General features: G+C 48.8%; 1 protein-coding gene across 26 annotated transcripts in view; it reads right to left on the reverse strand.

Annotated features, from left to right (window-relative positions):
* PPP6R3 (protein phosphatase 6 regulatory subunit 3) overlaps window positions 1-12,987 on the reverse strand; it is a 128,752-nt gene that overhangs the window by 65,814 nt on the left and 49,951 nt on the right. For 12 of the 26 annotated variants that reach the window (XM_021082696.1, XM_021082706.1, XM_021082707.1 and 9 more), the window contains 3 exons: window positions 12,432-12,497; window positions 6,989-7,221; window positions 2,113-2,299 (listed from right to left, as the gene is read on the reverse strand). In XM_021082696.1, coding sequence (XP_020938355.1) covers window positions 2,113-2,299; window positions 6,989-7,221; window positions 12,432-12,488 — 477 coding nt within the window. In that variant the 5' untranslated portion in view covers window positions 12,489-12,497. Of the gene's footprint in view, window positions 1-2,112; window positions 2,300-6,988; window positions 7,224-12,431; window positions 12,498-12,987 lie in introns of those variants that run through there. The other 14 variants (XM_021082708.1, XM_021082715.1, XM_021082714.1 and 11 more) reach the window with 3 other exon arrangements.

Genomic DNA, 12,987 nt, shown 5'->3' on the forward strand with positions numbered 1-12,987 from the left:
GCCATGGGCAGCACAGCAGGGACAGCAAGATGGCCTGCACGGGGAACGGCGCTGGCAAGGTGCTACCCCACCCAGCACTGAGGGTGCTCCAGCAGCTGGACTTCCCGCTCTGTGAGTTAATAACCGGCTGTAGCGCTTAAGCCAGACTAGTCTGAATACTTTCCAGTACCTGCAGCTGCTTATATCCTAATACCTCATGTGATGATGGATGGGAAACCTTTATTTCTACTCATAATTCTCAGAAGGTTAGAAAGATGCGTGGCGTTCTCTTGGGGTACAGCAGGTTAAGGATCTGGCTTTGTCATTGCTGTGGAGCAGGTTCAATCCCTGGCCCAGGATTTTCCACGTGCCACTGGTGCGCTCCCACCCCGTCAAAAAAAAAAAGTGCCGCCTGACCTTTGCTGTAGCAGAAAGAGTGAGGGCTCCTGGACCCTCTCATTACTGAGGCTGAGCTGAGAAGCACACCAAGCAACAGAGTGAAGAGGCCCTGTTCCTGGCATTCCGCTGGCACACGCTGCCTTCTTTACACAGATGGTATGCCTGGTCTTGGTATGCCTTGTGCCTTTATGGTACATACCACCTGTGTATCTTGAAGACCCCCAGAAGCGTGATGTGTATTCTCACCCTGCACTAAAGGCACACTGAAAACCAGGGCCCACAAGCTTGGGGTTCCCCAGAAAGTGTAAGATCTGCCTCAGTCACGACTACGACCATCTGGAACTGGCTGGAAACTCAGACGGACGGGTGACTTGCACTCTGCTGAAACAGTCCGCAGTCCGGTCACTGCTCGTGGAAAGACAGAGACCATCTGGGATCCTGCTTTGGGGATTACTATCGAAGAAAGAAGAACCTCAATTGGGAAACATTTAGGAAGGTAATCCTGCTCAGCTGAGAACATGAAAGAACAACCTTGTCATTCTAAAATAAAACACGTATCCACTTCGCCTTGGCAGAGGACAGACACACTGGGCCTAAAATAGTTCCAGTCCCTCCCCGTGGGCTGACAGCAAGGACCGGTCACAGAGCCTGTCTTCCGCCATGAAGGATGCCAGGCCCAACTGGTCTGTCACCGTGCACCCGACATCACACCTTTGCTGGCTGCCCTATGGCAGAGCTGTTAGTCTGCATCTGGGCGTCTAAGGCTCCCGGTGCTGCCCACTGGGTGCCCGTCTCCATAAGCTCCCAGTAAGCAGATCCTTTTTCACACCAGCGTCCACCAGAGCAGGGATCCTCGCGTTTTAGCGTGCCCCAGGGTCATCTGGAAGACTTCTCAAATCCCAGAGGACGGGGCCTCACCCCCAGTGTCCGATTCAGCAGGTTTGGACTGGGGCTCCGGAACTTGCTTTTCCAACAAACTGGAGGGTGGTGCTCCTACTGCCGCAGCAGGGGCTACACTTTTCAGATCCTCTACATATACCACAGATACTTGGAATTAAGAACAAAACAAAGCTTGGGGGGCGGGGTACAGACATGGACAGAAAACGCAGAGAGAAGCGGGATGCGGGGTGGGGGAGGGTCCCGCCTGCGTGGAAAGCTGTGAGTTTCTGCGGTGCTCTGCTGGGCAGGAACAGCAGGGCCACTCAGGGGTGTGGGACAGTCAATACCGAGAGGTCTCAAGTTTCTGGGTGGAACCGAAACAGAGACAATCACCGTTGCTGTCACCTAATCATCAACTGCCTTCCAGGGAAGGCTTCTTACGGCTCGTTTGTGACCGTCACCGGGGGAAAGAAAAGCAAACTGGCGCTTCATCGCGGAGTCACGAAGACGCCACTCACACATCCAGCCACTCACCATGCACCCTCACGCGGCTTCGCAGTGGACACCCAGTGCTCTCACTCTTCTAACCACTTGTCAAAAGAGAAAAGCAAAGTACACGGAAAAACTGAGATGTGAGGCACTCAGAGAAGCAGCGGTCGAGTTAGCACATGTTCATTCACGAGGCACTGGCTGTTCAGTCAGCAGGCATTTAAGAATGCTTAAGGTTTAAAATACACTCTTTATCACAGAGCCTGAACTTAAGGACGCCAAGACCCCTGAAGCAACAAAATGACTGGGGGATCATCTCAGGGGATGATCAGCCCTAATACTTACCTTTTGGAAAAGAATATTTACCTGTTCTGGTTTTCTGCTGATAAGAATACTTAGCACCTTGCTGAAGAAACTGGCAAGTAGTGGGTTCAAGGGGGGATCGTTTAGGAGGAAGCTATACAATTTCATTAGCAAGGACTCGTCTTCTCCCAGTCTATCATTCATTTGGGAGACATCGGAAGTGAGCAACTCACAAGATATATTTGGGTACCTAGAAGACAGGACACTTACATCAGCATCCACAGTAACAGCTTCATTACATCAAGTAAAACACACACCAGAAAGACCGCCTCACACTGTGAAAAATGAAAACACCATCTTCCAGGAATTACGAAATCGTTGTAATCCATTCGGTCCAATTTAACCTAACGATGAACGTGAACTTTCTTTTGCGTCTAAAAAATGGTTTCAAAACCACACTTTAACAGGAATGCATGTCCCCCAACAAAACTAGAGCGCACCTAGACTCAGGAGTCAAGGGAGGTCAGGGCAAGGGCCTTCTCGGCCGAGGCGCACGCGGCAGGCCAGGCCCTGGCTGCTGCCCTCCGGCAGGGCAAGCAGCGCAGCATGCAGGACACCCACAGGGGAGACGGCTTCCAGGAAACTGCATTCGCTGCTCAGGGCACCTGGCGAGCACTCAGGACTCACTGAGGCTCCTGGGCTGCCGCCTGAAAGCTCATCTGGGTTGTGAACGGCATCCTAAAGCTGTTTGGGGGCTGGCTTATCATGTGCACGGGACTAAGAGTAAAAGAGTAAATACTGTAACAGACTAGAGTGGAGAACAGGACACAGCCTGCATTACCCTGGTGGGGAAACTATACAAGAGCCGTCCAGGGTCTTCTGGGGATCGGCCACCCTCAGCTCTCACTGCGGTGGGACACAAGCCTCTTCTACAGTCCCCACGGCCCTAGAGATACCTGCACCCCTGAAGCATCGTGGCCTCTGAGCACCAGAGCCAGCTCTTGCTCTCGCGCGTGCATGCGCTCTCTCTGAACAGCAGGCAGTAGATCCGTTTTCTCCACTCCTTTTGTCACAAATGATTTCTCACCTGTTTCTAAGAGCAAGAATGGAGACTCCAAGGCCTGTCCAGACTACTCTCTCCACCCCAGTTCACGTCTCCGCTCCTTACAGGATTCCCAGCAGCCAGGATCCAGAACCAACTATGTCACCGGGAGTGGCAAGCTCAAGTGCTGATCAGGACAGAGGTGACAAACAGCCAGAAGTGGCTGTGACAACAGAGAGGGGAAAAGGCTGCAGGCCAGAACCCAAGCAGCACCCATGGCACCTGGGACGAGCACACTGCTGCTTCGAGACCACTGGCTGGAGAAGCACTGGCAACAGACCAGAAACCTGCGCACCTAGCGGGTCTGCCGTGAGGTCAAACACTGACAGGTATGAGGATGACCCCAAATGAACCTTTGCAGGGAGAAAAGAAAGACAACAGAACTGGCACGTGTGGGGATGAAGATCACCTTATCCAACAGCTGGCTTCTGGAGGCTTCCGGCTCAATCAAGTTAAAGCCTTCCTCACTTTATAGAATATATGGGTGCAAAGATGCCATAACAGAGTCACCATTATGCTGGGGACAGGAGTACGCGGTGGTGACAGGTGTGGCTTCTAGAGCCACCCCATCTGGGTTCAGAACCTGGGTCCCCCACTCACAAGCTGTGTGACCTTGGGCAAGTTACTTAACTTCTCTGGGCCTCAGTTCCCAAGGATATAATATGAAGACAACAGTCCTCACCTCACAAGGGAGAATAATACAAACAAAATACTGAGAAGAAGGCCTGGAATAAATAAATGCTAGCTGTTTTAATTCCTCTGTATTTTCTACTTCATAAAACTACCGAAATGCTGCTGTGGGGTGGGGGCGGCTCTCAGTGGCCCCAATCTGAAAGTTGCTAACAAACAAAGGATTGATAAAAGGTAGGAGACGCCAACTCCGGCTGCAAACCCAACATGTAGGGAATACTGTCAAAATCCTGAGGCAGAAGGCCCAAGGAGCACATGGGCATCTTGAATAATTTTTCAAGAAATTTTCACCCGTTTTTCCACAGTGACTTGGAGGCATGATGGAGCTAAAGGAGCAGGTGCACAGGGCCCAGGCACTGACAGAAAAGGCTCAAGTGCTAGCTTGGAACAGGCCGGGGCTACGTGTGTTCTCCCTCCCTCCTGAAGGTTCCACAAGCTCCTCAAACACCTAAGACCTCCTCTACGCCCTCAGCAAGACACCCTGCCGCCCCAGTCTCTGACCTTGACTGCCTTACACTGAGAAAACAGAAGCACGGGAGAGAGCCCAGCCCAACTGTGCCCCAGACCCGCCCCGGCCCTCCCTCCTGCCGCCGTGAAGCCGCCCCTGCCGTCCTCCTGATCACACTCCCTCCCACCCGCAAGGGCATCACGGGACCTCCCGCTCCCTCCACAGCAGCCCCATTCCCTCCACGCTGCACCCCCTCGCCAGCCTGCACATGGAGCGTCCCTTCTTCCATCTAGGGAAATAGACACCACACCTCTCCTGGCTCCACATCTGCCTGCAGCTCCCACTTTCTCTCTGCTCCTCCTTTTCCAGGGAACGACTTGAAAGAACTCTCTGCTCTGTCTTCAACTCTTGCTCAAAAGCATTCCAGCCAGGCTTCCGCGTCCACTGCTCCAAGGAACCCACACTGGTGAGGCCTGCGCGCTCCGCGCTGCAAACGCCAACGGCTGCTTGGCCTGACGGGAGCAGCCTCCACGCCCAGCTCTCCTTCCCAAAGCCCGTCTCCCTTGACCTTGTGGGCAGCAGCCCCTTCTGGTTCTCCTCTAGCCACTGTGCAGTCCCACTGTGCAGTCCCTCCGTGAGAACCCTGACCTGTCCAACAGCATCTCAGCTTTTGCATATACAATGCTACCTAAGGACCTAATTTAAAAGTTTTGTTAGTTCAGGTTTCTGCTGGATTACTTAAAGCTGAGGTATCTGTCATTAAGATTAAAAGGTGAGTGTGAAACACAAACCTTCAGCACCTGTAGATGACGACTGAATCAGATGAAAACAGTGACGGATTCAATCTAAACGTGTAACTAATGCGTAGTTATGACGGTCACAAAATACAACAATCATTCCATCACCCGTAAACTACAAAACACTTGTCTAAGCTTCCGCAGATGGAGTTCCCATCATGGCTCAGAGGAAACGAATCTGACCAGGAACCATGAGGTTGCGGGTTCAATCCCTGGCCTTGCTCAGTGGGTTAAGGATCCGGCGTTGCCGTGAGCTGGTGGTGTAGGCTGCAGACGCGGCTCAGATCTGGCGTGGCTGTGGCTCTGGTGCAGGCCAGCAGCTGTAGCTCCAATTAGACCCTTAGCCTGGGAACCTCCATATGCTGCGGCTACCGGCCCTAAAAGGACAAAAGATTAGAAAAAAAAAACTTTCTCAGATGCCTACAGTCAACCTCAACCCTAAAAAGCTTTCAGATCCCAGCTGAACACTCCCTCTGGGCTATCGCAGCCGGCGGCTCCGTCCAGGCCGGAAGCACAGTAGAAACCACTCTGCTCAGATCTCTCGAAACGGCTCCAACCAGGAGGCTCCATGTCCAGGGAAACACACCTGCTCTCGCAACCTCAACGGCAGCACAAAATACGCTGGCATGGCAATCCCACAAAACGCCACCATTCCTTTGTGGCAAAACAGGCAGTTTCCATAAGGCCCGTCTACTCTTCCCCAGTTAAAGAAATGTTTGCTTCATTCGGTGTGTGAGAAAACAGACCCGAGAAGAGGAAGTTGCTTGCTCAACTTTTCAGAGCTTCTAAGAGGAGAGGGCTCACCACCCTGGTAGACGTGACCCAAGCCCACACCACACTGCCTCGTGGCAAGGTAAGCACCACCACAAGCGGCACCCACACACACGGTTCACTGCGAAGGGGCAAAGCGGCAAAGGATCTACCTTTAGGGGGGCAGGAGTACGGTGGTATTTCTGCTGCCAAACTCCTCTCCTCCTCTGTTCTAAGGCACTGATCTCTGAGTGGGGACTTAACGGCTGGCAGAGGACACGACTTCCTTGAAGCACCAAGCACAAGCAACTTGAAAGCACAATTAACGCTATTCCTCTGACAGTAAAATTCTCCCATTGAAGAAATGAAAAGATACCCGAAAAGAGGGGCTGGGGGAAAGGGGCAAGAGGAGAATCTACCCAAAGCTAATATGTTAATTCCTCCTATTCCTTGATGTTGACGCAACACATAATCAATGACTTTTTGTTTTCTTCCTGAACTGGTTCCACTGTCAGGTGGAGGGAGCAAATACTTCAATAGAGTTGGAAATGGAAAGATAATTAACTGAAACCCCAATACTTTAAACACACAGGGCGTATTCACGAAGACTTTCCGGGGTCTGAATACAAAGCATCACAGGCTGATGGAACCAGTGGTGAAGCGGACAAATGCGCCGCCTCACCCGAGCAGTGCGCTGCCTGGACGCCACACTAACGTCCACCAAGGCCACCCTCGTCTTCAGTGAACGAAGGGCCGGAGTTTATTTTATCAGCAACGCTGTTCATGAAACAAGCTCTGGCTCATGTGTGCTGTGTGATCCTGGGTATGTGCATACTCTGTCCTTCTATTTGCAAAAAAGAGAAAATACTTACTTGGATCGTCTTACTATTTTAAGGAACTTCATCACTGTTTATAATGCACTTTGCTCTTAGGCAAAAACCTTTTGGCTGAAGTTTGTAACACTCACTTTTAAAATCCTTGATTTCACTGGACTTCGTTCGAGAATGGATTGTTTGCTCCACTGAGCCTGCCACTCAGGTGACCATGGCAACATTCTGGGACGGTCCCTGGCCGCCCCCTGCAGCTGGACCACGAGAATGGTAAGACATACATATTCTACCCCGCCCTAAAGAGGAGGTGGAATTTTCTTACTTGTATCGGATCTTTTCATCCATGTCTTGAGGTGGTTCTTCTATAATGAATGAGACTAAATCTTCGAGACATTCTGCTTTTAACAGAAACTCTATAAGTTTGCGGTTCTGAGCTTTACACTCCTGTAAAACGTCTTCCTCATCCATCAGCTCCTTCAGTGTAACATCTTCTCTTTCTAGAAGTGTGTCTATGTGGGATGATGAGTGAAGATCAAATTTCCAAAACATGCTGGTCTAAAGAAAATGCAGAGAGCATTTCAAACACAATTTCAACTTCACACATTCACTTTTCAAACTTCCATTTAGTTTTATAGTCTAAAATGCCACCTTGGGGAGTTCCCATCATGGCTGGGTACTAACAAACCCAACTAGTATCCACGAGAGCTTGGGTTCCACCCCTGGCCTCGCTCAGTGGGTTAAGGATCCAGTGTTGCTGTGAGCCGTGGTATAGGTGGCAGACTCAGCTCAGATCCCCTATTGCTGTGGTCTAGGATGGCAGCTGCAGCTCCAGTTGACCCCTAACCTGAGAATTTCCATTTGCTGAGGCTGCAGGCCTGGAAAGACAAAAAAGAAAAAAACAGAAAAAGACAAGTTTCATATCGAATCTATTAAAGACTTTCTAAATAAATAAAATTGGCAAGATTTTTTTCCTTCTCAGAAAATATTTTTATTGATAACAAAAAAATCTGACTTGAAAATGCTGAAAGAATACTAAAACACGGAGCTCCCGTCGTGGCGCAGTGGTTAACGAATCTGACTAGGAACCATGAGGCTGCGGGTTCGAACCCTGGCCTTGCTCAGAGGGTTAAGGATCCAGCATTGCCATGAGCTGTGGTGTAGGTCGCAGATGCGGCTCGGATCCCGCGTTGCTGTGGCTCTGGCGTAGGCCGGCAGCTGTAGCTCCGATCCGCCCCCTGGCCTGGGAACCTCCATATGTCGCAGGAGCGGCCCAAGAAATGGCAAAAAGACCAAAAAAAAAAAGGAATACTAAAACGTGGGATGACTTCAACCTGTAAAATTAACCCAATCATACTCTGTTAAAAATTTAGTGCTAGGAAAGGAAGAAAATAAACTCTTTAAGGATTAAGAATACACTCTTACATAGAATATCTTCAGCAAAAAATGACAAGTATTGAGACCTAAGTATGTGAGACCTAAGTATGTGCTACTCTTCAGAATACTAAGAAATTAAATAAAGAAACACCACGAACCAGCACTTTTAGCTACTGATAGCATGAAAAATCTGAAAGCCATAAAACGGTAAAACTTATGCCATTCTTGACAAAGAAACTAAAAAACTGTAGCAAAATCATCTTAAAAAACAACCATTCACCTTGTCTTCAGATCATGAAAAATTTGATCCTACGATGTCTAAAGACTGACAAATTAGTTCACTTTATTTAAATACTTTAGCAAACTCACTGACTGAAAAGCTACTAGCGCTATTCAAATACCATCTCACATCCCATGTGCTTATTTTGGTCTGTAAGCCAAATTTCTGATAATCTAATAGTCTCTCCACCTGAAGTCAGAAAACTGGACCATAGTTAATAACTTAGCCTTAAGTCTTAAAAATAAAAAATTAGACCTCATGTAATGCAGCATGTCTTTTATTTATTTATTTGGTAAGCCCACATTTAAAGGCAAGGTATAATGAAAAGTCTAATAAATAAATCACAAAAGCAAATCTGATATGAAAACCCTTACTACTAGCTAATTATAAAAAATACATTCATTTTCATCAGTCAAAAACTATAAACGTCTACAAAATAAAACCATACTTCTAGAATATGGATCAAGATATAATCATATCCACCTCAAGTAAAAACTGACTTGCCAAATTTTAACCTTATGAAGGTAACCCATGGAGTTCCCGGCATGGGTTATGGGCAGTAACAAACCCAACTAGTATCCGTGAAGATTCAGGTTTGATCCCTGGACTCAGTGGGTTAAGGATCCAACATTGCTGTGAGCTGTGGTGTAGGTAGTAGATGCGGCTCTGATTTGGCATTGCTGTGGCTGTGGCCGTGGCTGGCAGCTACAGCTCCGATTCCCAGACTCCTAGTCTGGGAACTTCCTTATGCCACAGGTGCGGCCCTGAAAAGACCAAAAAAAAAGAGAAACTCATTTTACACTGGATTTAGAGAAATAACTGATAATTAGCAGTGATGAAATAACAGGTGTTTGCAAACTGTGGTCCACAGGCCAAATACAGCCCACCGCCTGCAAGCTAAGAATGGCTTTGATATTCTTAAATGGGTGTTTAAGGCAAAGAGAAGAAAAATATGACTGTGACCATATGTGGCGGGCACAGTAACAGCCTAGAACATTATAGAAAAAAGTTCAGCGTCCCCTGCTCAAGAGGAAATGGAGTTCTGACTAATACTAACTTTCCTTCCTGCTATCTCTGCACCACCCCCGAGTCCTCACAGCCTGCCAGGAGGGGTACAGCTACATGGTGTCAGGCAGGACTATCCCCTAGACCCGCTCTCTGGGGCAGGTAGGTATGGCCACGTGACAAAGGTTTCTCCAATATGCCGTGAGCCAAAAAACTCCATGTGTTCCCCTGCTGCACCTGGCTGGATGCTGATGACAAAAAAGGCCCCAAGGGACAGCAGAACCCCAAGCTGGAAGGTGCTTCCATTCCAAATCCACAGGGAGCCAGCTGCCTGCCAGGCGGAGAGGCTGCCCTAGGCTGTGTTACAAGGAGCCATCCTACCCCTGGGCTGTGTCCCAGCCACTTGGCCACCTGACCAACCAGCTCCTCTCATTCCCCGAGCCCACGCTTCATGTTTTGTTACTAAAACCGAAAAGGAATTCTTGAGCAACTATCTGCTTTAAAATGCCTAACTCCTTTTGCTTTCCACTGTCCTAAATTAGAACAGCATTCTTCAAACTAGAACACTTTGAAGCACACATTTCCAAAGTGCCACAGTGCACTTTCTGTGCACTGGGTAGGTATACTCCAGACTTAAAAATAAAATATAACCACAGTCGTCTTTTTGCGCAAACATCACGTATTGTGTCTTTTAGCCAAACAGCAAATCCACTGGAAAAGAACGGCACTGGTAAATTAGTTACCTCTGGCTTGGCCCTAACTTCTGTCTGTGCCCTTTGAAGCAGAATCAAGCTGGGTGTGATATAGCAAAGTTCAACCGCCCAGGGCTCTGAGGTCCAACAGAGCCCTTTTAAAAATGTACCACTTTAAGATATTCAGAAAAACTGAAAGGAGTCTCGATTTCAACAGCTCATTTTTAGTAAACATGAATATACTTTAAAATTCTTACCCCAGCTATACTTCAATAGGATTTAGAGATTAAGAGGGAATATAATTTCTTACAGTAAACCAGATCATAGGCTTTTCAATCAATATTGACAAAGAGAGAAATGGTAAAATCCATCTACCCTCCATCTCTTTGCAAAATCCTAGAGTTGTTTTCTAAGTTGGATCAGACAGCTTGAAAATCAGGTTTTCTCCAAAAAGGCTGAAGAGTATGTGGGCAGGAGTTAACTGTTTCTTGACTCCACAGAGGACAACCTCTGCCATGCTCTGCCTTCCCTGTAACTTAAGATACAAGTGAAAATTACCACCACACATGCATACAATAGGACCTAGGGACCCATAAGCCTGCTCCTCTTGGCTCAATAACTTTAATGAAAGGTCCTCAAAAATGACTAAAATATGCTTCCCTCTTGAAAGCAAAATCTAGGCCACAGTATCTTTATTTCAAAAGCAGTGACACCCTGTAAGAAAAGGTGCTACCCTGTCTGTGACACGGGACAGGAACAGCCATGCGGTTCATACATCGTGGGCAAGACGCACAGGAAGCCCGCCAGTCCCCTGATCGAATCCGCCAGGGCACTGCTGGTAGAGTGTGGTCCCCAGGGCCCAACTGCGGTTCATGTAAACCGCCTACAACCCCCTGCTTTCATCAAATAAACATCATTTTCTCCTCAAATCTTATTAGGACGATTAAGCCCTAAAGAGACCCAGATTCCAATGCCAGCTCCACAAGCGCCTGGCCCTGGGGCCTCAGGAAAACCACTCCCCTCTCAAAGCCTCATTATCCTCACCAAGCAAACTGCCTGTGAGGAACTGAGAGGAGGCCAGGGATCAGCTGGAATGCACAGGCCCTCAACAACCGGGAGCCCCGGGGCAGTCGGCACACTCACCTCGGAAATCAGTGAGCTTTACGCCAGCACTTCCCACGCTCTCGTGGGCAGGGAAACGGCGAGGGGTCTTACGAAAACAGTTTCTGGGCATTTCGCATGGCGCGATGGGTTAAGAATCCAACTGCAGCGGCTCAGCTTGCAGTGGCTGGGGCTGCAGATGTGGCTCGGATCTGGCGTTGGCTGTGGCTGCGGCTGGTGGCAACAGCTCCAATTCGACCCCTAGCCTGGAACCTCCATATGCCGTGGGAGTGGCCCTAAAAAGCAAAAAAAAAAAAAAAATCCAAAAAATATCATGAAGAAGGAAAAAAAGCCTAAGCCACTCAAACATGCTGGGAAACATTTATGTTTGATGAATGTCAAAAACAAAAACTAAGCTCCCCACTCATCCTGGAGGTAACTGAGTCTTCATGGACGCCATTTAAATGCAAAACAACTTGCTTATTCTACAAGCAGCAGGCACATGTACCCCACACCTCTGCCTGGGAACAGGATGCACGGAACTAACTGAGCTGCTGAAAGGCTGCTCTTACTGGCTCACCTACTACTGCCAGTGTCCAGACACCTGGAGTCCCAGGACCCCTGGGCTTGGATTCAGGTATGCAGGACACCTGGGTGGCATCTGGCAAGACCAAAACGGGAGCCTGTTGGGCTCTAGAAGGGTTGGTGGTTGCTTACTCTGTACACTGAAAGCCACACGCCACTAGGAAGGGGACCGCGAGGAAAGTATCTCTACACAGGAGAATGCAGTCACTCTGCTCTGGGTTAAGCGAACAATAAACTCTTCCCCTAACAGCAGAGCTCAATGCCCAGGCAAACGTAATTTTCACACCGAGAGGCGGAAGAGGCAGAAACGTGGAAAGCAGAGGAGGACGGAGAGTTGGCCTCAGAAGGCAGCTCTCTTTAAGGGCTAAGGGAAAGGCTCACGAAGGACCAGAAAGTCTACCCAGAGCGGCGTCTCCGCTTTTAGCAAAGGAATCCGTTCCACACCATCGCCCCCCACCCCCAACCCAAAGGCCAGACCATTCGAGTCAGTGAGCACAGTGTCTGTCGGAGACAACGGGTTTCTCTAGAGGCAAGGGCAATACAAACGCAGAGCCAGTCTCACTGTATTTGCTCTGCAACTGCTTCGTCCACAGAACAAATCAAAAGCAGTCAGGTTTCTACCATCCAGCTGTTCCGGACTCTTTCCCAATTTTAATTTGTAAATTCTTTGAAATTTCAGCTTTCCTTTGAGAGTAGTAAACAGGGAGCCGAAACCATTTAATACGCACCGCATTGAGGAGCACAGAGTAACATGATAAATGGGGCCACCTCCTTCCAGGGTGCATGCAACACAACTGGGAAAATACAGAAAATGAAAGGCATTAACTCCAAGCTTGTCGTGTAGAGAGGGAGCTCAAGGAAGGGGAGCCTGGCAAAAAGGCTTCATTATAGACAAGGCCTAAGCTGGGCCTTATGAGATTGGTAGGGTTGAGCCAGGGATCCAGAAGCAAAAACTACTTCGCCAGGAGAACTACACCTGCAAGCACTGAAGAACACGGTAGAGCCAGGAGCTCTGGAGATTCAGAGACGGGAGAGGGTCCTGTTGGCGAGAAGAAAGAGCCTTTCAGAAGGCACTGAGAAAGGCTTAGGCAACACAAGGCCAGGTCTAAAAGAGCCATGTGTGAATACACGGCAGAGCGGTGCAGGCTTGCTGCAGAAGCAAAGAAGGAGCCAGTGTTTTTAGAGATAAAGGTACATTAAACAGCTATATCCAAGATTAAAGAGTACAGAGAAACAAAGCATTCTGAATCGAAGTCGGAAACAGCAGAGGAGAGGAAACTTAAG

This window comes from Sus scrofa, chromosome 2 (genome assembly GCF_000003025.6).
Source record: "Sus scrofa isolate TJ Tabasco breed Duroc chromosome 2, Sscrofa11.1, whole genome shotgun sequence".
NCBI classification, from domain to species: domain Eukaryota; kingdom Metazoa; phylum Chordata; class Mammalia; order Artiodactyla; family Suidae; genus Sus; species Sus scrofa.